The sequence below is a fragment of the Cetorhinus maximus genome, chromosome 11 (assembly GCF_964194155.1).
Source record: "Cetorhinus maximus chromosome 11, sCetMax3.hap1.1, whole genome shotgun sequence".
Taxonomy (NCBI): Eukaryota; Metazoa; Chordata; class Chondrichthyes; order Lamniformes; family Cetorhinidae; genus Cetorhinus; species Cetorhinus maximus.
Genome location: NC_135889.1, coordinates 28874110 through 28899115, shown reverse-complemented (window position 1 = coordinate 28899115; position 25006 = coordinate 28874110). Strand labels below are relative to the sequence as shown.

At 43.6% G+C, this 25006-nt stretch overlaps 1 protein-coding gene across 6 annotated transcripts in view; it reads right to left on the bottom strand.

The window, feature by feature from the left end:
- mlpha (melanophilin a) overlaps positions 1–25006 on the bottom strand; it is a 203068-nt gene that overhangs the window by 85994 nt on the left and 92068 nt on the right. For all 6 annotated transcript variants that reach the window (XM_078551716.1, XM_078551719.1, XM_078551720.1 and 3 more), the window contains 3 exons: positions 21192–21277; positions 9293–9421; positions 4905–5115 (listed from right to left, as the gene is read on the bottom strand). In XM_078551716.1, the coding sequence (XP_078407842.1) occupies positions 4905–5115; positions 9293–9421; positions 21192–21277 (426 nt within the window). The remainder of the gene's footprint in view (positions 1–4904; positions 5116–9292; positions 9422–21191; positions 21278–25006) is intronic.

The window sequence follows — 25006 nt, the reverse complement described above, 5'->3', positions numbered from 1 at the left end:
TACAGAGACGTGATTGCAGGTTGACCAAGACTGGGAACTCAATATTCAAAGGTATTCAACATTCTGGAAAAATAGATAAAAAGCATAAGGAGGTGGGCAGCTTTGTTAATAAAGGAAGGTATCAGTGCAGTGGTGATATAGGTACAATAGATCATGGAATCAGTTTGGGTGGAAATAAGGAATAGCAAGGGGAAGAAGTCATGGGTGGGAGTTGTCTATAGGCCCACGAAGGGTTGCCCTGCTGTAGAACAAAGTATGAATCAGGAAATAATGGAGGTGTGTAAGAAGGGCGCTACAATTTTTATGGGTGATTTTAATCTGTATATAGACTGGCCAAATCAGATTGGCAGGGGTAACATGGAAGATGAATTTGTAGAGTGCATCAGGGATTGTTTCTTAGAGCAATATGTTGCAGAACCTACCTAGGAACAGGCTATTTGAAATCCAGTATTGTGTAATGAGGTGGGATTAATAAGAGATATCATAGTTAAGGATCCTATAGGGGGTAGTGATCACAACATGGTAGAATTTTAAATTCAGTTTGAGGGCAAGCAACTCGGGTCTCAAACCAGTGTCCTCAACTTAAATAAGGGCAGTTACAGAGGTATGAAGAAAGAGTTGTCTAAAGTGGGCTGGGAAAATAGACTAAGGGGAAGGTCAGTGGATGAGCAGTAGCAGACATTTAAGCAGGTATTTCATAACGCTCAGCAAAAATCTATCCCAGTCAAAAAGGACTCGAGAAGGATGAACCACCCGTGGTTAACAAAGGTGGTCAAGGAGAGTATCCAATCAAAAACTAGGGCATACAAAGCAGGGAAAACTAGTGGTAGGCCAGAGGATTGGGAATTTTTTAGGAATCAGCAGCGGGATGACTAAAAAGCTGATGGAGAGGGAGAAGGTTATGAAAGTAAATTGGCAAGAAATATAAAAACAAACAAGAGCTTCTATGGGTATATAAAAATAAAGAGAGTGGCTAAAGTGAGCGTGGGACCCTTGGAGGATGCAACTGGAGAATTTATAAAGGGGAACAGGGAAATGGCAGATAATTTAAAACAATATTTTGCATCGGTCTTCACGGTGGAGGACACTATAAACATCCCAAAGATATCAGATAAGCAAGGAGCTAATGGGAGGAAAGATCTTGTAACAGTCTCTAACACGAGGGACAAAGTATTTGACAAACTAATGGGACTAAAGGCAGACAAGTCACCAGGACCTGATGTCCTGCATCCAAGGGTTTTAAAGGAAGTAGCTACAGAGATAGTGGAGACATTGGTCGAAATATTCCAGAACTCACTGGATTCCAGGAGGGTCCCAGCGGATTGGAAAACTGTTAATGTGACACACTTGTTCAAGAAGGGAGGGGGTCAGAAAGCAGGAAACTATAGGCCAGTCAGCCTAACATCTGTGGTTCGGAAAATGCTAGAGTCCATTATTAAGAAAGAAGTAGCAGGATATTTAGAAAAGCTTAATGCAATCAAACAGAGTCAACATGGTTTTGTGAAAGGGAAATCATGTTTGACAAATTTGCTAGAGTTCTTTGAGGATATAACAAGCAGAGTTGATAAAGTGGAATCGGTAGATGTAGTATATTTGGATTTCCAGAAGGCATTCGATAAAGTGCCACATAAAAGGTTATCACACAAGATAGGAGCTCACGGTATTGGGGGTAATACATTAGCATGGATTTAGGATTGGTTAACACACAGAAGATAGAGAGTCAGGGTTAATGGGTCTTTTTCAGGTTGGGAAGACGTAGCTAGTGGAGTGCCACAAGGATCAGTCCTAGGGCCTCAATTATTTACCGTCTTTATTAATGATTTGGAGGAGGGGGCAGAGTGTAATGCATCCAAATTTGCTGACGATACACAAATAGGTAGGAGGGCATGTTGTGATGAGAACATAAGGAATCTGCAAAGGGATATAGATAGGTTGAGTGAGTGGGCGAAAACTTGGCAAATGGAGTTTAATGTACGAAAGTGTGACATCATGCACTTTGGTAGGAGGAATTAAAAGGCAGACTATTATTTAAATGGAGAAAGACCCCAAAAAAGTGCAGCACAGAGGGATCTGGGTGTTCTTGGTGCATGAAACATAAAAAAAGAGTTAGCATGCAGGTGCAGCAAGTAATCAAGAAGGCAAATGGAATTTTGGCCTATATTGCTAGGGGGTTTGAGTTTAAAAATAGGGAAATCTTGTTACAACTGTACAGGATGTTGGCGAGGCCGTACCTGGAGTACTGTGTACAAAGGATTTACTGGCATTGGAGGAATTTCAAATGAGATTCACTAGGCTGATTCCAGGGATGAAGGTGTTGACTCATCAAGAACGGCTAAACAGGTTAGGCCTTTATTCATTAGAGTTTAGAAGAATGAGGGGTGAGCTTATTGAAACGTACAAGATTCTGAGGGGGCTTGACAGGGTAGATGTTGAGAAGATGTTTCCACTAGTGGGGGAATCTCGAACTAGGGGACATAGTTACAGAATAAGGGGACACTCAATTAAAACTAAGATGCGAAGGAATTTCTTCTCTCAGAGGGTGGTGAATGTCTGGAATTCTCTACTCCAGAGATTTGTGGAGGCTAGATCACTGAAAGTATTTAAAAAGGAGGTAGATAGATTTTTGAAATATCGGGGAATTGAGGGTTATGAGGAGCTGGCATGAAAGAAGAATTGAGGCCTGGGGCAGATCAGTCATGATCTTATTGAATGGCGGAGCAGGCTTGAGGGGCCGAATGGCCTACTCCTGCTCCTATTTCTTATGTTCTTATGTCTTGTGGCTCAGTAGGTAGTGCCCCCTGCCTCTGAGCCAGAAACTCCAGGTTCAAATCACACTCCAGGATTGTTTGGCTCTGCGCATGACACATTTAACATGTGAATAATCAGCCTGCTAATCTTTTCAACACTTCCCTTTTAGTCTCCACAGGAAAAAAAAAGTGTGAAGATACAAAACAAACAAACTGGAGGGAACTTCCATTTTCCACACATTTAAGGGTACGTTCTATGATTTAGTGGTCTGAATTTAAAACAGAGCATGTCATCAATGAACGGATGGAAAATCATTCAGGATGCAATGTGCCTGAATGCCTAATAGGTGCTCCCCATTGCCGTTTCATATGGAGAGCACTAAAATCAAAAAAATTGCCCCTTGGTTCTAATGTACTAGAATCATGCATAACTCTGTACTGGAGAAGGAATGCTCTGTGCTGCAAGGAACTAATACAAAAGCAAAATAATGCAGGTGCTGGAAATTGGAAATAAAAACAGGAAAAGTTGAAAATATTATTCGACTTCAAATGTTAATGTTGTTTCTCTCTGCACAGGTGCTCTCAAACCTGCTAAGTATTTCCGGCATGTTCTGTTTTTATTATAGCTGCAAGGAATCAAATCGATTCATTTCGTGCAGGTCTCTTTTTGCAGAGGCAGGAGAAGGACGAGGGCTGCACGACATGGGAACATCTTAACCTCCAAGGTTTCCGCCATGCCATTCCAACTTGGGATATATATTGCCATTCCTGCATTGGTGCTGGGTGACAATCCTGAAACTCCATACCTAAAAGCACAATGGGATCACTGGCACCACACAAACTCCAGCGACGCAAGAAGAAGGCTCGCCACCATCTTTTCAAGGGCAACTTGGGGCAGGATTTTCCCCTCGGCGATTTGGGGGCAGGGCCCGCTCGCCAAGGGGAAATGATGTGGGATGACGTCAGGACGAATCCCCGACATCATCCCGGTCCCTTTAAATTTTTAGGAAGGCGGGCGGACAGCGAAATTAGCTGTCCGCCCGCCGATTTGTCAATGGCCAATTGAGGCCATTGACAGGCTAGTTAAGATAACTAAAGACCTGCCCGTCCAAGCTTAAGGCTGGTGGGCAGGCCAGGAGGCCCAGCAGGCTTCTGATTATTCATGAAACTTCATCCACTGGCGGGATGAAGTTTCATGTCCGTTTTTTAAACATTTAATAAATTTTATGTGTTTATTATTAACATGTCCCATCTCGTGTGACATTGTCATATGAGGGGGACATGTTAATAATTTCAATATTTATGTATTTTCAGACTTTTCTTACCTCTCACGAATCTCCCTGAGACAGGACTTTGCCTCAGGGAGCAGTGCGCTCTTTCGCGCGCATGCGCTAAAGAGCGCACTTTGACAGATGGGGAATCCCTCCCCCCCCGCACAGGAAGCGCATAGCGTTTCCTGTCGGGCAGGCCGCTGGGCGGGCCTTAATTGGCCTATCCACTCAAAATGGCGGCGGGCCTCGTTTCGGCAGCGGCTGTCCACCCGCCGCCGAGCCGGTGGGGCCCACCCGCCATCCGAGGGCAAAATTCTGCTCTTGGATTCGGCAGCAACTAGGGTTTGTTTTTTCAGTTATGCCTACGTCTGGATAATGAATATATAAAAGACTCTTATTCTGTCATAAGAACAAAAGAACTAGGAGCAGGAGTAGGCAATTCAGCCCCTCGAGCCTGCCCTGCCATTCAATATGATCATGGCTGATCTAATTTCGGCCTGAACTCCAATTTCCTGCCCTCTCCCCATAACCTTTCAACCCATTACTAATTAAAAAATCTGTCTATCTCCTCCTTAAATTTACTCAGCGTCCCGACATCCACTGCACTCTGAGGTAGTGAATTCCACAGATTCATGACCCTTTGAGAAAAGTAATTCCTCCTCATATCTGATTTAAATCTCCCACCCCTTAGCCTAAAACTATGGCCTCTCGTTCTAGAATGCCCCACAAGGGGCATTCTATGTGAGAGTTAGATGTAGATCCCAAAGGTGAAATAATTAGTTCAGTGCTTCACTTCAGAACATTTTTGATATTTAAACATTCCTATATACTTTTGTGCAAATGGAGTACGTTACATGCAAGATATTTGAAATGAAGAGAAAAATACCGGATTTGGAAGATTTATCCAAGCTTTTCCTTCTTTTGTTGATCTCCAATCGGACTTCAGTGCTAAACTCAGACTCTGGCATTAAGTTCTGTCCTTTCTCAAGCAGGATGTTCCGAAATACTGAGGCCATCTCTGCTTCTCCAATCACAGAACCCCTCCTGGAACTCTCCTCTGCTACACCATTGCCAGTGAATGAAAACTCTGAAAATGACTGTTTGAAAAGGGAAACGAAGAAAAATAATGATGACTCTCAATGCCTACGCTAAGAGAGGACGGTCACATAAGTTATTCCAACAAACATGGCTTTTAGACTTCAATATGCCAATAAAGGCAAACACATGACTACCAAAAAGCAAATTACTGCAGGAAATCTGAAATAAAAAGAGAAAATGCAGGAAATACTCACATCTGTGGAGAGAGAAACGGAGTTAATGGGCAGAATCTTCCAGTCCTGCCGGCAGTGGGAAGCTTGGCTAGTGGCGGAATTTAATTTTACGTGCGGCAAAAAATCAATTTCTCGATGACGGGATTAACTTTAGCAATTAAGCTCTCAGGGCTTTAAAGGCGGGTTAAAGATGGGCCAAGCTTCCTGGTGAACAATGTTGGGAAGACTTTTTGCATGCATTAGCATGTCATGCACACTCATTAAATGGCTACCTCGCTGTAATTAAGTTCCCCAACCAAATTAAGTTCCCTACCAGTGAGAAACTGGAGCATTCGCTTTTATGACTGCACATAAGTGATGTGCACCTGACGAGGTAGACTTCTTCCATGATTGATGATGAGTTCCCATTGCATTGTCCTCTTTGGGGAGCGTCTGTAAATGCCAGACTATTTTTGAGACTGGGCAGTGACAGTGTAAGTTGCATGGAGGATGACTAAGAAAGGGAGGAAGGGTTAGTGGGTAAGTGTGGAGCAGTGGCTGGGCAAAGATGGAAGGGATAGTGCAGGCTGTCTGGGTGTCCTTTGATCCCATGAGGTAATGGTAGGGATGGTGACTTACTGCCTGATCCCCCCACGGGAATCGGCGAGCTCCTTGCGGATGCATAGTTAATGAGCTGAACGGCACAAGACCACATGTGGTCAGCTGTCCCTCCCAGCGGAAACCACTCCCAATTTCACACCTGCCTGTGAACTTAGACACTGAACTTAGACTCCAGAATGGAAGATTCTGGCTAATGTTTCAGGTCGAAAATGTCATTGACCTGAAACATTGGACTGTATTTTATGAGCCCTCAGGGGATGGGCTGGGAGGTGATGGGAGGGCCCTTAAAATGATGAGGGAAGGCATAGGGTGAAGAGTCCATTATCTTCCTGCCCCAATGCCACCTTTCCAGCAGTGGATAAGGTGGGGTATGACCCTCTCTCCAGAGGCCAGTTAAGGCACTTAAGTGGCCAATTAAGGGCATCTACTCCCGCCGCTGACATTTTGCCAGTAGTGGGTGGACTTTCCAACATATGCGATGACCATAAGGTCAACCCTGGCAGTAGGGTTGCCAACCCTCCAGTATTGGCCTGGTATCCTCCAGGAATTAAAGATCAATCTCCAGGTCATTGCTGTATGTAAAAAAATCAGAGGTTTATTGAAAAATTGTTTTTTTCTCATTTTCTTTGAACTCTTTACCAGATGTGAAAATATTGAAAATAGGGGACAAGTGGCTGCTTAGCTAACAGTCAAGTATCATCCAATTGGGTATTGAGCCTTTTTGTCTTCCAATTGGTGTAGGAAGGCAGTCCGCCACAAGGATGGATGTGCTTGCCAATGTAAGGCTGGAGTGTGAGGGAAAGTCATGTGCTGAAACCTCCAGTAACACATTTAATCACAGTTGACAACTCTACCTGGCAGCCTCCCAACGGATTCAATGGGGAGGGGTGGTGCCCTCCTATTTGGGCACTCTTTTGACCACGTAGAGGCCCCCCAGTTGCAATGGCTGCCCCTGTGGAACAGTGCTGCCTGCCTTCACCAACCCACCCTTGGGGGCCTTCCTGAATGGCCCAGTGTCCCCAGATCCCACTCACCTGGTTGGGGAGGGCAGCATCCCTCCACAGCGTCCACTTCTTCCAGGTGCAGTCCCAGCAGTGGCCACCTAGACAGATGGTGCTGCTAAGCTGCTAGCCCTCTGATTGTCTGGCAGCTCCTGGAGGCAGGTGACTTGTCCTTATTAGGAGTGCAGCCTCAAAAGCAACAAATTAGTTACCTGACCTGTAAAATGTGGCCCTGGTTCCCACAGGCGGCTGAGGAAGGGTCACCCAGGCTTTTGGACCCATTGTTGGGATCCCCATCATGGAATAAAATTCTAGCCATAAGCTCTGTATCTTTTTCCATAGGAACTGTTCTGCAATCTCAGTTAGCAAAGATATTGCCAATTGTTAAATTGAGCTATACAGACCGGAGAAGTCTCTATACTGAGACTCTGGTGATTTACTTGGTCACATCCAAGGTAGCAGTAGAGTGCTATAATTTTCCTCTGGAATAGTGAGCTGGAAAAATCAGCCAAGTTCCTTGCTATTGATCTCTATCCTTCGATCCACACCGGAAAGTGTGCATGTGTCAATGCTGCCCAAGGATCCCTTTCAGGTGCACTGTCCTTCATTAAAAAAAATGTAGCCAGCTACTGCGCAGGCCATCAAATGAAAAACAGCCAGGTGAGCACGGTATTGGAGGGCAGTCAGTGTATATGGAATCATATCCCAACATGAGTAAATGCATCTAAGAGCGAAAGGACCAGAGCAAATTGAACGGAGGCACATTTTTGAAAGACAGAATGTGACCAGAAGACAGGTTTCTGGGACTGGCACCAAGATTTGCAACATGTTTCAGGTTTCTGCTGAGAGGAATGGAACAATTTCACATTTGGTTATGCAAGAATGGTCTTTTTATGTCGCAAGACATCTTGTTGAGCTTGGCTGCTTCTAATTAGCTGGGACTGCTCAGTGTTGACACTGGATGCCTAAAATGGGTAAATGTACCAATCCCCAGTAATTTTGGGCATTATACTGATAAGCACAAAATTCTCCACAGGAAAAAAAATACATTAAAAAAACTTGGCCTGTCTAAGTGCTAGCTTGAAACACATTAGTGCAGTCATGTGTGGAGAGTTTTACAATGTTTTGAAAATCAATGATATGTACTTTGGAACATCTTTATTACTGTCATCTTTTGGTCTACTGTCTTCATGCATTTTAAAAAGGAAGCAAATATTCCTCAGCCATTCCACCGACACACTGTTCTACTGCAGTTCTCAATTAACCCTTTGGAAACTGTTGATACTTTTCTGCACCAACACAAAAATATAAGACATTTGAAATTTCAAGATGAAAGTTGTGTATCCAGGGTTTAATGTGTAAACACATTAGATATGATAATGTAGCACGAGGCCAATTTGGGGGGGCTTTTTCTCACCTTTTGCTCCTCCTCTGAAGGTACTAACTGATGCTGGGGCTCAGAGGTACAGGTTTCAGCCACTCTCTGGAACTTTGCTTAAAGGGTCATGTTTCATGTCAGAACCCAGAAATCAGGGGGCTGATTGGAATCACAGCCGAGGCTCAACTTTGTCTAACACTTAAACATTGTTCAGCCAGAACAAGTTGAATAAAAAAAAATCAGGAACAGGAACCTTTCTCATTTTCTTCTCTCCTGTCGGTAACAGGAGTGTAAATAACCAGAGGGCACAGATTTAAGATGAATTCACAAGAGAACCAGAAGAATGTTGATTTTTTTTATTGCAGGGAGTTGTTATGATCTAAAATTCAGTGCCTGAAGAGGTGGTGGAAGCAGATTCAATGGTAGCTTCCAAAAGGTAACTGGATACATACCTGAAAAGGTAAAAAAGATGCAGGGGAAAAACAGGGGAGTGGGATTAATTGGATAATTCTTTCATAGGGCCGGCAAAGCCACAATGGGCTGAATGGCCTCCCTTTGTGCTGTAGGATTCCATGACTCTAGTCCAGGAAAACCAAGGCTTATTGCAGGGCTTCTTACAATCATCTCCACCCAAGATCAGCTAACCCAGCACCAGCTTGCAAATCCCTGGACTGCACAGGTCAGACGCCAACTAAGAACTGCATTTATAAAAGCAAAAAACTACTGCGGATGCTGGAAATCCAAAACAAAAACAGAATTACCTGGAAAAACTCAGCAGGTCTGGCAGCATCGGTGGAGAAGAAAAGAGTTGACGTTTTGAGTCCTCATGACCCTTCAACAGAACTCTTGAAGGGTCATGAGGACTCGAAACGTCAACTCTTTTCTTCTCCACCGATGCTGCCAGACCTGCTGAGTTTTTCCAGGTAATTCTGTTTTTGTTAAGAACTGCATTTGTTTGTTGTAGCAGTCTTGAAATGGGACAAATAAAAAGGTTCTAATGTCGGTGAGGAATTGAGAGGATTACCTGTAAACCACTCCCATCATATTGTGGTGAAGGAAGCTGGAGAGACTGGCGACGAGACTGGGCAGAATATTCTGAGTCCAGATCAAAGTCAATGGGATGCACGGAAAGCAGGCGCTTGTGTCTGCGTAACTGAGGAAGAAAGGGCAGTAAAATTGTTAACTACTTTACAATTTAAAAAAGTACTGCTCTATTTGTTCTCTCTTTTGAAAAAGAAGAATCTTTTTAAACAGAACTATGTGAGAAGAGTAGGCAAATAGGTCTAATTGGATAGCTTTGACTGAGAGCTAGCACAAACACAATGGGCCAAATGGCCTTGTTCTGTGCTGTTTGATCCGATGATTTAAAACTATTTATTACATCCATTGATGGATCACACCACTAAAGCATCAACCAAGTTTACACTGGAAATTGGCCTTCCCTATTTCAATGAAAACTTCTGTGAGATAATGCAGTTAAACAGAAGAAGCTAAAATTGTGGTCTACCAAGGTTGAAAAGCTAACAGCCAGGTTCTTCATTCTGTTTAGGGTAACCAGAAAGACCATAAGACCATAAGACATAGGAGCAGAAAGTAGGCCATTCGGCCCATTGAGTCTGCTCTGCCATTCAATCATGGCTTTTAAGTTTCTCAACCCCATTCTCCCGCCTTTTCCCCGTAACCTTTGATCCCCTTACCAATCAAGAACCTATCTATCTCGGTCTTAAATACACTCAATGACCTGGCCTCCACAGCCTTCTGTGACAATGAATTCCATAGATTCACCACTCTCTGGCTAAAGAAGTTTCTCCTTATCTCTGTTCTAAAAGATCTTCCCTTTACTCTGAAGCTGTGCCCTCGGGTCCTAGTCTCTCCTACTAATGGAAACATCTTCTCTACGTCCACTCTATCCAGGCCTTTCAGTATTCTGTAAGTTTCAATCAGATCCCCCCTCATCCTTCTAAACTCCATTGAGTATAGACCCAAAGTCCTCAAACGTTCCTCATATGTTAAGCCTTTCATTCCTGGGATCGTTCTCGTGAACCTCCTCTGGACCCTCTCCAGGGCCAGAACATCCTTCCTGAGATATGGGGCCCAAAATTGCTCACAATATTCCAAATGTGGTCCGACCAGAGCCTTATAAAGCCTCAGCAGCACATCCCTGCTTTTATATTCTAGTCCTCTCGAAATAAATGCCAATATTGCATTTGCCTTCCTAACTACCGATTCAACCTGCAAGGTAACCTTAAGAGAATCCTGGACTAGGACCCCCAAGTCCCTTTGCACTCCAGATTTCTGAATTCTCTCCCCATTTAGAAAATAGTCTATGCCTCTATTCTTCCTACCAAAGTGCATGACCTCACACTTCCCCATGTTGTATTACATCTGCCACTTCTTTGCCCATTCTCCTAACCTGTCCAAATCCTTCTGCAGCCTCCCCGCCTCCTCAATACTACCTGTCCCTCCACCTATCTTTGTATCATCTGCAAACTTAGCCAGGATGCCCTCAGTTCCTTCATCTAGATCATTAATGTATAAAGTGAAAAGCTGTGGTCCCAACACTGACCCCATGCGGAACTCCACTAGTCACCAGCCGCCATCCTGAGAAGGACCCCCTTATCCCCACTCTCTGCCTCCTGCCAGACAGCCAATCTTCTATCCATGCTAGTACCTTGCCTCTAACACCATGGGCTCTCATCTTACTGAGCAGCCTCCTGTGCGGCACCTTGTCAAAGGCCTTCTGGAAGTCCAAGTAGATAACATCCATTGGCTCTCCTTTGTCTAACCTACTCGTTACCTTCTCAAAGAATTCTAACAGATTTGTCAGGCATGACCTCCCCTTGATGAAACCGTGCTGACTTTGCCCTATTTTACCATGTACTTCCAAGTATTCTGAAATCTCATCCTTAATAATGGACTCTAAAATCTTACCAACGACCGAGGTCAGGCTAATCGGCCTGTAATTTCCCGTCTTTTGCCTCACTCCTTTCTTAAACAGGGGAATTACATTAGCGATTTTCCAGTCCTCTGGGACCCTCCCTGACTCCAGTGATTCCTGGAAGATCACCACTAACGCCTCCACTATCTCTTCAGCTATCTCCTTCAGAACTCTGGGGTGTAATCCATCTGGTCCAGGTGATTTATCCACCTTCAGACCTTTCAGTTTTCCTAGCACCTTCTCCTTGGTAATGGCCACCATACTCACCTCTGCCCCCCGACTCTCTTGAACTTTGGGGATGTTACTCGTATCATCCACCGTGAAGACTGACGCAAAGTACCTATTCCGTTCCTCCGCCATTTCTTTGTTCCCCACTACTACTTCTCCAGCGTCATTTTCCAGCGATCCAATGTCCACTTTTGCCTCTCTCTTACCCTTTATATATCTAAAAAAACTCTTGCAATCTTCTTTTATATTACTGGCTAGTTTACCCTCATATTTAATCTTCTCCCTCCTTATTTTTTTTTTAGTTGTCCTCTGTTGGTCTTTGTAGGCCTCCCAATCTCCTGGTTTCCCACTGCTCTTCGCTGCATTGTATGCTTTCTCTTTAGCTTTTATGCTGTCCCTGACTTCCCTTGTCAGCCATGGTTGCCTTGTCCTCCCTTTAGTATGCTTCTTCTTCCTAGGGATGAATTTTTGCTGTGTCTCCCAAATTACTCCCAGAAACTCCTGCCATTGCTGTTCCACTGTCTTTCCTGCTAGGCTCATCTCCCAGTCAATTCTGGCCAGCTCCTCCCTCATGCCTCTGTAGTTGCCTTTATTCAACTGTAATACCGTTACATCTGATTCCAGCTTTTTCCTCTCAAATTGCATGGTATATTCTATCATATTATGGTCACTTCCTCCTAAGGGTTCCTTCACCTTAAGCTCCCTTATCAAATTTGCCTCATTACACATTACTAAATCTAGAATTGCCTGTTCCCTAGTGGGCTCCACCACAAGCTGCTCCAAAAAGCCATCTTGTAGACATTCCACAAATTCCTTTTCTTGGGATCTACTACCAACCTGATTTTCCCAGTCTACCTGCATATTGAAATCCCCCATGATCACTGTAACCTTGCCTTTCTTACACGCCTTTTCTATCTCCTGGTGTATCTTGTGCCCCACATCCTGACTACTGTTCGGAGGCCTGTACACAACTCCCATTATGGTTCTTTTACCTTTGCGGTTCCTCAACTCTACCCACACAGATTCTACATCATCTGACCCTACGTCATTTCTTGCTATCGATTTAATTTCATTTCTTACTAACAAAGCAACCCCATCCCCTCTGCCAACCTGCCTATCTTTTCGATAGGATGTATATCCTTGGATATTTAGCTCCCAGTCCTGATCCCCTTGCAGCCATGTCTCCGTGATGCCCATCACATCATATCTGCTAATTTCAATATGCGGCACAAGCTTATTTACCTTATTTCGTACACTGCGTGCATTCAGATACAATACCTTCAGTCCTGTATTTCCCGTCCCCTTTCTCATTGTCGTCCCTTTATCTGATGTGCTTGAAGTTAGATTCCTAGCCCTTTCCAAACACTCTGTCCTATTTTGTGTTCTGGAGACTTTAATAGCCTCTCCTGGGCTCTCCTTTCTTTTCAGTTTTTTCATAATTTTCCATGAAGTTGAATCCACCCCCCCACACGCTGACCTGCTGCTTTGTTTCCCATTAGTCATACTTCTTGGAGTTTTACCCTTCCCTTCCCCCCCACTTTCAGTTTAAAGTCCTGTTGACCACCCTATTTACCCTTTTCACTAGAACATTGGTCCCAGATCGGTTCAGGTGGAGACCATCCCAACGGTACAGATCCCTCCTGTTCCAATACTGGTGCCAGTGCCCCACAAAATGTAACCCCTCTTTCCCGCACCACTCCTTTAGCCATGTGTTTACTTCCCTTATTCTCGCGTCCCTATGCCAATTTGCACGTGGCTCAGGTAGTAATCCGGAGATTATAACCCTTAAGGACCTGTTCTTTAGTTCCTAATTCCTGATAATCCCCAAACAGGTCCTCTTTCCTAGTCTTACCTATGCTATTTGTCCTGACGTGGACCACAACAACTGGATCCTCCTCCTCCCTCTCCAATATCCTTTCAAGCCGGTCAGAGATGTCCATCACCCTGGCACCGGGCAGGCAACATACCATGCGGGACTCTCGATCCTGCATACAAAGGAAGCTATCAATTCCCCTAATTATGGAATCCCCTACAACTACCACTTGTCTTTTTGCTCCCCCCTCTTGAATGGCCTCCTGTGCCACGGTGCCGTGGTCAGCTGGCTCATCCTCCCTACAGCTCTCTTCCTCATCCACACAGGGAGCAAGTACCTTGTACCTGTTGGACAAGGTCAAGAGCTGAGGCTCCTCTGTTCCTGAACACAGGATCCCTCTACCTGCCTCATTTGCAGTCACACCCTGCTGACCCTGACCACTGACCGCACTTGAGGTGCTTAATCTACCGGGTGTGACCGCCTCCTGAAACAAAGCGTCCAGGTAACTCTCCCCCTCCCGGATGTGCCACAGTGTCCGGAGCTCGGGCTCCAGCTCATCAATTCTGAGCCGGAGTTACTCCAGCAACCAACACTTGCTGCAGATGTGGTCACTGCGGCTCGCAATGGGATCTGCCAACTCCCACAAGCCCAGGCAATGTCCATATGAATACTTTTTCTTGTGGAGGTGACTGCATTTTGATCAGAATTTGATGCTTTCTTATACAAAGTTCCTAATATTAGTAACTTTGAGATTGGAACTTTCAATTAGCAATACAAACCAATGTAGAGATTAGAAATATGGGCTGGAATCTTGTGGAGGCAACGGGGGTCTCAAAGGCTGGCTGGAGAGCTAGCGGAAGCCCGCACTTTTAGGGAAGGCCTGCCGCTTCTTGTTCCTCCCAGCACTTGACAGGCCATTGGCGGGGCTTCCCCTGGAATCAAGGACCCCAGGGGCAGAAGTCCTGCCTACTGACAACTGTCGGCCAATCAGAGGCCTGCATCTCTATTAAACAGCAGTGCCACCGGGGAGGTGGTGGCTGCTTCCAAAATGACACCCATCCGAGGCCTAGAATCACTGCTGGATCCCAGGCCAGAGGTGAGTGATAGCGGGAGGGCGTTGAGGGGAATGGGGTGCAGTCAGCAGCAACTCAGGGGATGGCTCACAGTGGACCCCCCACTCCCAATGCCAGGTCTCTCAATCAGGCTAAACGGGCTCTGAATGCCTTGAATGAAGCACCCTCACCCACCTGGATGCCTGTAAAGCAATCCTGACAGGATTTTCTTGTTGCGCTCCCTGCTTGGCAAGTCCCTCACCTGCTACTGGATTAATACCAGTGGCAGCGGGATAAGGCCCTTAAGAGGGAATTAATTGCTCAGTTAAGGGGCTCAAATGGCGACAGGATGGGAAGGCCATCCACGAGCCTTCTCACCAGAGACTTAATCAGCGTTGTTGTATGATGTTATGTGTGCCTGCATGCCATTGTAATGTAAAGGTGCTTGGCAGAACAAGGGTTAATGTGGGACTGGAGGATAGCACCACCCCCGGTATGATATTTAGAGTCACATGGCAATAGACTCAGAGAACACTCTAGAAGGGAGCATGCATGGAGTCAGCAGCACCATGCATGGCAGTAACTGGGATCTGTAGTTAAAGATTAATAATAAATGGTTCATGTTTAACATACAAGTGCCAAGAAGTCATCATTGAGACATAAAAAAAAAATAATACAACATGGTGGCAGTGGTGGGATGAAAGGTGGCATTTAAACAATGAACCCAGAACAGAATCCCAAGATGTGAAAAACTAAAAGCATCTGAAGCCTGACCAGAGAAACGTGCGCCTAAGAAGAAAAATTGAAGAAACAGTTGAAAAAGCTTCCTCACAGACTTGGAAGTTGAGGAATTCACCAGGATGGAGGTCCAATGCAAGGCCCTAAGTGATGCAGAGTGAAGAAATCTGGTCAGGTCACAAGACAGGTGAGCAAAACTGCAAAAAAAAAGAAGCGAAGGCCCTGAATGACACAGGATTAAGGAACCTGGTCAGATACGGGTGAACAAAATACAAAAACACAGCTTTACTTACAGTAAAATAAGTGGCAGTTGCAGGGCTCAGCCCTGGGGCAGCTGGAGGAAAGCTGCACTGCCAACTGGCACCATATAACACAAGGTGGCCAAGCTGAAGTGAAAAAGAAAAGTTCCTGCAGAGTTTTAAAAAAGCGGAAGAAACTGCTGCAATATTTTCTGTAAAAAAGCTTTTAAAAGAGGCCCACAATTGCAGGGATCCCATTGAACCTGGGAAAGCACATAACAATCACAGAGAGAGAACCTGACAGGCTATAGACAACCTGAGTGAAAAAAATGGTTACTGGACAGATAGCCATAAAGGAGCAATGACATTTAAAGCTGCAACTACTACAAAAAGAAAGCAATGGACAGAAAATTAGAAGAGCCAGACGCATTTTGGATAAGGAAATGGCTAAACCAGACACAAGAGTGGGAGTCTTGGAGGAGAGAATTTTTAGTATGCTGGAGAATTACAGGATTAAATAAGGAATCAGAAGAAGTACAAGTTGATAACTTTTTATTAGTGTTTGTCTCATTTGCATAGCCAATGTACAGAACAATACTCGACAACATTTTGAGAGATATTAAAAGACTTTGACAGATATTTTTAAAGTGGAGAGCGCAGGCCTTAGAAGAAGGTGTAGCACACCTCCAATAAAGCACCGAGGGCAACAAAAGACCCCAGAGAGAGCGGGCAACAGGAAACCCCAGAGAGAGGGAGCCAAAAGACCCCAGAGTGAGGGAGACAGTATTCAAGTAAACTGCAAGATGGTTGCAGACTATGTTAATGCAATGAAATGCATGAGCTGAAGAGTTTAGTGCAGAAGAAAGAAATGGCTGAAAAGCACCTGAAAGGCTTAAAAATAGCACTTTTTGAAAGTGAAGCTGTTCTATAGGAAAATGTTTGTATCAGAGCTGAACTGAAAGATTTCATGCACAAGATTCAAGTTGAGTATATACCTTTGAAAACACATGATAAACTGAAGTCTTCAATGCTTGAGATCTGAACAAACAAATTTCAGAGACTCCACGGTTGGCAAATACAATACAATAAGCATAGTGAGAGAGCAAGTACTGGAGGGACTGGCATCCTAGAAGGTGGATAAATCACCAGGACCAGATGGATTGTACCCTAGGCTGTTGAAGGAAGTCAGGGAGGAAATAGCGGATGCTCTGAGGATTATTTTCCAATCCTCACTAGATACAGGTGAGGTCCCAGAGGATTGGAGGTCTGCGAATGTTGTATCATTATTAAAAAAGGGTGCGAGGGATAGGCCAGAAAATTATAGGCCGATCATTCTGACTTCAGTGGTGGGAAAATTATTGGAAACAATTCTGAGAGACAGGATAAACTGTCACTTAGAAAGGCACGGATTGACCAGGGATAGTAAGTATGGTTTTGTTAGGGGAAGATCGTGCCTTACTAACTTAATAGAATTTTTTGAGAAAGTAACAAGGAGGATTAATGAGGGTAGTGCAGCGAATGTTGCCTACATGGATTTCAGTAAGGCATTTGACAAGGTCCCACATGGTAGACTAGTCAGGAAAGTGAGATCTCATGGGATACAGGGGAAGGTGGCAGGTTGGTTCCAAAATTGGCTCAGTGACAGAAAACAAGGGGTAATGGTTGATGGATGATTTTGCAAATGGAAAACGGTTTCCAGTGGTGTTGCACAGGGCTCTGTGTTGGGGCCCTTGTTGTTTGTTGTTTATATTAATGATTTAGACTTAAATGTGGGAGGCATGATTGTGAAATTTGCAGATAACACAAAAATTGGCTGTGTAGTTGAAAGTGAAGAGGATAGCTGTCAACTCCAGAATGATATCAATGGTTTGTTTGAGTGGGCAGAGAAGCAGCAAATGGAATTCAATCCGGAAAAGTGTGACGTAATGCATTTGGGGAGGGCAAACAAAGCAAGGCAATACTCAATAAACAGGGAATTACTGAGAGGGGTTGAGGAAGTGAGAGACCTTGGGAGTTCATGTCCACAGGTGCGAGGGATAGGCCAGAAAATTATAGGCCTATCAGTCTGACTTCGGTGGTGGGCAAATTATTGGGAAAAATTCTGAAAGACAGCATATACTGTCACTTGGGTGGCAGGACAGGTGGACAAGGTGGTCAAGAAAGCATATGAAATGCTTTCCTTTATTGAGTGAGGTATTGAATACAAAATCAGGGATGTAATGATGCAACTGTATAAAATGCTGGTTAGGCCACAGCTGGAACTTTGTGTACAGTTCTGGTCACCACATTACAGGAAGGACATAATTGCTCCGGAGAGAATGCAGAGGAGATTTACAAGAATGTTGCCAGGGTTTGAAAATTGTAGCTAAGAGAAGAGATAGGATAAGCTAGGGTTGTTTTCCTTAGAACAGAGGAGGCTAAGGGGTGACCTAACTGATGTGTGCAAAATTACGAGGGGCCTAGATAGGGTAGACAGGAAAGACTTGTTTCCCCTAGCTGAGGGGTCAATTACCAGCGAGCATAGGTTTAGATTGGTAGAAGGGACATGAGGAAAAGCTTTTTTACCCTGAGGATGGTGGGTGTCTGGAATTCACTGCCTAAGTTGGTGGTTGAGGATGAAATAATCAATTAATTTAAAAGGTACCTGGATCTGCATCTGAAGTGCTGAAACCTGCAAGGCTACAGACCAGGTGCTGGAAAGTGGGGTTAAAATGAGCGGCTGGTTTCTTTTTTCTTTTTTTTGGCTGGTGCAGACACGATGGGCTGAATGGCCTCATTCCTCACTGTAACTTTTCTATGGTTCTAAATCAAAGCAGTAGTTGGGAAAACTCAACCAGATGTGCAGCCAGGCTAAAGAACAGGCAGAAAAGGCATGAAAAGAAGTTGTGACCCTGAAAGACTCCTTGAAGAATCAATATGTAGCTATGGAAAAACATGAGGAGCTAAAAAGGATGTTGAATAATACTTCAGAAAAAGCTGCATTGGAACTATCTGTAGCAACAAAATGATTCATTGAAGCACAGAATGAGTTGGCAAGTGGTCAACAAGAAAATAAACAGTTGAAAGAGTTGATTGTCCTTCAAGATCAAATACAAAAGGAATGCGTAACTATTCAGTAACATGAAGGAATGAAGATTATCTTAAACAGCAGAATGGAAGCACAGCAGAAGAAACTCTGCTGAATTACAGGAAAACTCAAGATGAAGCAAGTGAGCTTCACAAAGAAAAGGAAAACCTGTTGAAGAATCATCACATTTTGTAAGAATCCCCTAGCACAAAGTTCATTCCTCTGGAAAATTACGAAGAGCAGCAAAATGAATTTAACATCACTCTGAACAAACTGAAGAACCAGTTGGTGGAGAATATTCAGCAATGTTCAATATTCCAGGAGGAAGCCGAACGCTACAAGAGAAAGACTGAAGAGCTGAAGAACCAGCTGAATTTAAACCAGGACAAAGTTCTGCTCCAGACAGAGAAAGGAAAGGCTGAAATAAGATTGGAAAATGTGAATCCAACACTGGAACGCAAAGAACTAAAAGAAGAAAAAGCACAGGATGTCTCAAACATAATGAGAACCATTGAATTGTTGAAAAATGAAACAGCTTAAGTGAAAATCAAGAATCAAGAATGTCAAGAAAGTCCAGCAGAAACATATCAGACACCATGGAGAAAGAAAATTTGAGTCCACTCTAGAAATGAATGGAGTGCACATTCCTTTCGGAAGGAACGGGACAAACCCACAGTGTCCAAAAAAACCAGTCAGGTTGTTAATAAAGAGAAACACAATTCAAAGAAGCGCAAAAAGCAAATCAAATGGAGATAACCAAGCATCAGAAACGCAGAGTTCTTCCAAACATGACAGACCGAGATGCAGAACTGTCAAGCCTTAAGATTGTCTGAATTTATAAAGTCATAGACTTGACATGGGGGAGAAGGGATAGCAAGTAAAGATTGTACTTTTTTTTATTCATTTACAGGATGTGGGTTTCGCTGGCTAGGCCAGCAATTATTGCTCAAACCTAATTGCCCTTGAGAAGGTGGTGGTGAGCCGCCTTCTAGATCTGCTGCAGTCCTGCTGGTGTAGGTCCACCCAAGTGCTGCTCAGAAGGAGGTTCCAGGATTTTGACAAACGACAGTGAAGATACGGCGATATAGTTCCAAGTCAGGATGGTGTGGAACCTGCAGCTGGTTTCCATGCATCTGCTGCCCTTGTCCTTCTAGGTGCTACAGATTGCAGGTTTGGAAGGTGCTGTCGAAGGAGGCTTGATGAGTTGATGCAGTGCATCTTGTATAGGGTATGCACTGCTGCCACTGTGTGTGGATGCTGGAGGGAGTGAATGTTTAAGATGGTGAATGGGATGCCTGATGAAATGCCCCTTGCTCCTGCCACCAAACTCACTAATGGTGGAAGACATAAGATTCCACCCATGGAGTCAGAAAAGCAAAACAGATGTAGACATCTGAAAATAGAAGTCTTAATAAAAACCAGACAGAGATTGGGAAAATTGAGTAGTTAAAACAAAGCAGACACATATTTTGGGAACTATGGGGCAGAATTTTATGGCCCTATCACAGTGGAGGCAGGCCCATAAAATACGGTGAGCCGTTCAAAGGTCCATTGACCTCGGCAGGACCATAAAATCCCGCCGGTGTAAAATGCTGCTCATGGAGTTAGTAATACAAGGTATGGCTATGAAGAAAATTGAATAAGTAACCAAACTAGATATAGAGATTTGGAAAAGGAGCTAGTAACATAAACCAGGTAGAGAGACTCTGGGAACATCAAGTTACTTATGGAAACCAGATACAGAGGTAAGGGAAAGAAAGTAACAATGCACCCAGCAATGTACAGCAAGATTGGGAAGGTGGAATCTGTAACAAGTAATTTCAAACATCAAACTTGCCTTTCAATGTAGAGTGAGACATTGGTCGGGATTTTTCCCTCGTCGGGTGGGCAGGAGCGATCCGGAAGCCGACCACCGCTGACAATCGGGGCAGGACTGCGATTTCACGCTGGCAGAGAATTAAGGCTCGCAGAGCGTGAAACGTGTCCTTCTGTGCTCAGCACTGCCTGTGTGGGGGTGGGAGGAGGGCGAGAGTGCAAGTTCGCTGGAAAAGCTCCCTGAGGCACAGAGCTGCCTCAGAGAGATGAAGAGTTTTGAAAACTAAAAATAAAGATTTTTGAAATGATAAAAAACATGTCCCCTCATGTGACACTGACTCATAGGGACATGTTAAATATAAGTGTTAAAAGTTTAAATTTTTTTAAAAATCACTGGTTGAAACCTCATCCTGCCTGTGGATGAGGTTTCACCAAAAATGCAAAGGCTGCTTGGACTTTACACCTGCCCGCCAACTGTAAGGTTGGATGGGCGGCGAAAAATTTAAATCAATTACACTGTTAATTGCCTTGATAGGCCTTTTAATTGTTGCCTGGCACACTGCCGATTCCCATGTGCGCATGCCGAGTGAAATATCGCACAAGTGCGTGATGACGTCAGGATGCTCGCCCGACGTCATCGCACATCATTTTGCACTCGAGCGGGTCAGGCGCGTGCCCGCCTGCTCAGTGAAAAATTCTGCCCATTAGGTGTTTAGTTAAATAATTAAACTCTCAAAATGCAGTCCATAGTTCTAATTTCTTGCCACAATCTGTCCTTTGTACACATATCTTTTGAGGTATACGTTTAGCCTCAATTAAGCTCCATCTCCAGCAATTCAACTGATTCACCAGTACATATATGGATCTGGTTATACTTGGTGGATGTCAGCATAGATCTCAAGCAATAAATGCAATTACTAAATTAGCCCCTGATTATGGAAATCCTTTGAAAACAAGGTACGATGTTTAAAGTAAAATCTTACACCACAAATGATTGACATTTTCAAAATCAAACACCTAAAAGGGACATTACTACACTATAGCGATGAGCCTCTGAGTTATCTAAAATAGCTTCATCCTCTTCAATGACTCCTGTTATCATCTGAGGATTGTATTCACCTACAGGAAAAGAAAACAGAGAGAAAAACACATCATTAAAGTTGCGAATGATGCCTGACTGTGAAATCTTAACACCCTGCAAAGCTGTGTGTCCTAAGGTCACATAATGTTGTGCACTTCAAGAGATGGGTAGAAAACATCAATTTTGCTTATGGTTTAATACCACGCTACCCTTCCCCTGGCACGCACATCAAATCAGAAAGCACATGCTTAGACCAAGACACAGGAAGCAAATGTGACTGCTCAACATAAACTGGTATTAATCAACTCCATGCTTAATTAGTGAGTGTGAGGAATTAAGGCAAATTCTGCTCTTGTTGTTGACAGTGGGGTGTCTATTGAATTTCGGAGATGTTTGGTCAATCAAATCTCTCCCATTTAACAAATGAAGTAGCCACATATTGGATAACAGACTATGGGAGCTGACAGGATATAAAGAGCTACAGCAGCAAGTCTTATCTAATTCTGAGAAATAGTTTGTTTGATGGGTCAAAAGTATCCATTAAGTTTTCCTTTTTCTCTCCTGCTGGAGGAAGAGGGAGGAAATCCATGATAGAAAACACATGAAATGGGTTTGAACTTATCTCGCATTGGACTATTTTATTATAATGGTCAATTTAGAAAAGTAAGGTAGTATTTTTAAATCTATCAAGCTGATGGTTATTGGCGATGAAGAAGGGAGCACTTTTCCCATCCATCATCAGCATCAAGCACTTCGAGGTCAGGTACTGCCAAGTTCAACTGCAGTGGGCACCTCTCTTTACTCAACTGTAAATCTGTAATCTTTCTTTGCTTTTTTTCATGAAACAAAGCACCTCTGTCTCCTCCTTACCAGCCCAGTGTGATGTTTAACTTTGCACACTAGCCATCCTTGTGTCCTGTTTGGGATTATCAATTGCATAAATGATCTGTAGGCAGTTTATGCTAGAGTCCTAAATCCACAAAAACTAGGTCAAGACTGTTCACAATTTATTTCGCTTGGAATATTTACAAAAGCACACCATATCAATTCATCATTTCAAAGAAAGAGACAAGTTTTTCTTTTTTGAAGTTATTGACTCTTGACACTACAGTTTCACAGATACCAGCCACTTCAGGGAACCTCACTCAAGTGGTCATTCATGTGTGATCCTTGACCGTGAATGGTGGTGAGTTATTCCACTGCAAGTCATCACTGACCCAAATCCTTTCATTATGTAAATCTTTTGGTAAGAATTGTGGCATGACAATCATAAATGGGAAGCTTGGCAGGTATTTTTTGTTTTTTGACACGTCTGTTCCAGAAACACACAGGCAGCACGTTATCACTGCCCTGTTTGTGAGCTGCTAAATTCGTGTGAAGTAGGGATTGGATCTTCCCTGGTCTGTATAGCCAATTACCAAATGTGCCATGAGATCTGTCTCATGTGGTGTCACAGCAGCTCACAGGCTGTTCCACCTTCCAAACAGAGAGGCTGATCAAACACAGTCCCAGAATGATTAAGCCTCTTCAAACTGTGCAGACACAAGACATGAAGAGGAATCTTGTATAAAAATATCAGCTCACTTCATTTTTACTTCAGAAAAGTCTCATCATATAACTTTATATATATCTAATGTTTTGTGAAGCCAAAACCAATATTTTAATATCAACAAACATTTTGGGCTCGTGGATCGCAATTTGCAATTTGCCCACGTCCATACCCACTGAGGCAAGCAGCACACAAACTTTGTGCTGCCTCATCATTTCAATGATTGCAACATTGGACTGAGGGGGCTTGCAATCCCCATCATCCACCTATCAGAAACTTCGAGTACTCGAGATTCAGGCCTGATATTCACGTACTCCACCCCGCCCTTACATAACTTCCAATGATGAACAGCCTCACACCTACCTCCCACAGCTTCCACAAACCTCCAGCCACTCAGCCATGGCAGGCATGTCAACCAAACACAATCTCTGGCATACAGCCCTCTCTCTTGCAGGACAAGCTTTCACATAATCAAAAGGAGAAAATCCAAATTGCTGGGGGATGAGGACACCTTTATCACCTGAGGCCAACAGAGGAGATGGTACAGCGATAGAACCCGTCACATTCGATATTGCTCAAAGCATTCAGCTGAAAGTATGTTACTGTCCTATACCCTTATCCTCCTTAGACACAGGTGTGGTGCCAGAAGTGCAAATGTTAGACCCATGTTCAAAAAAAGGTGTAAGGATAAACCCAGCAAATACAGGCAAGTCAGTTTAACCTGGTGTTGGGAAGTTTTTAGAAACAATAATCCAGGACAAAATGAATAATCACTTGGAAAAATGTGAGCTCATTAAGAAAAGCCAACATGAATTTGTAAAAGGCACATCATTCTTAACTAACTTGATTGAGCTTTTTGACATAGTAATGGGATTATGAGGGTAATGCAGTTGATGTGGTCTGGATGAACTTGTAAAAGGCATTTGATAAGGTGTCACATAATAGGTTTGCCAGAAATAAAGGAAGCCCATGGAATAAAAGGGACAATTTCAGCATGGTTGGAAAGTTAGCTGAGTGACAGAAAACTGAGAGAAGTGGCAAATGTCCTTTTCTCAGACTGGAGGAAGTTACATAATGGGGTTCCCCAAGTGTCAGTATTAGGACTCCTGCTTTTCTTAATCTATATTAGTGACGTAGACTTGGGTGTACTTGGGTGCAACTTCAAAATTTGCAGATGACATAAAACTAGGAAGTGTTGTGAACTGTGAAGATAGAGATGGACTTCAAGAAGACATACCAGGCTAGTGGAATGGGTGGACACATGGCAGATGAAATTTAATGCAGAGAAGTGTGAAGTGATATATTTTGGTAGGAAGATTGAGAAAAGACAATATAAAATAAAGGGTACTTATCAACTTAAAAGGGCCAGATGGATTGTTTCCGAGGCTGCTGAAGGAAGTCAGGGAGGAGATAACAGATGCTCTGAGGATGAATTTCTAATCTTCACTAGATACAGGGGAGGTACCGGAGGACTGGAGAAATGCAAATGTAGTTCCATTGTTTAAAAAGGGATCAAAGGAAATGCCAAACAATTACAGGTCAGTTAGTCTTACATTGGTGGTGAGCAAATTAGTAGAATCAATCCTGAGAGATAGGATTAACTGTCATGTGGAAAGGCATGGACCAGTCAGGGATGGTCAGGATGGATTTGTTAAAGGAAGGTCTTGCCTCACAAATTTGATTGAATTCTTTGAGGAAGTGACAAGAAGGGTTGATGAAGATAGTGCAGTGGATGTTGTGTACATGGATTTTAGCAAGGCATTTGACAAGGTCCCACATGGCAGATTGGTCAAGAAAGTAAAAGTCCATGGGATTCAGGATAATGTGGCAAACTGGATAAAAGGTTGGCTTTGTAACAGGAAACAAAGGGTAAGGTCGATGGATGCCCTTGCGAATGGAAAGTTGTCTCAAGTGGTGTTCCACAGGCTCGGTGTTGGGGTCCTTGCTGTTTGTGTTATATATTAATGATTTGGATGTGAACGTGGGGGGCACAATTGGGAAATTTGCAGATGACACAAAGATTGGCTGAGTAGTGGATAGTGTAGAGGATAGCCATAATCTCCAAAACAATATAGATGGGTTGGTGGAGTGGGAGATAAAGTGGCAGATGGATTTTAACATAGAGAAGTGTGAGGTCATACATTTAGGGAGGTCAACCAGTTACAGGGATTACAAAATAAATGGGAATATACTAAGAGGGGTAGATGAAGTGAGAGAT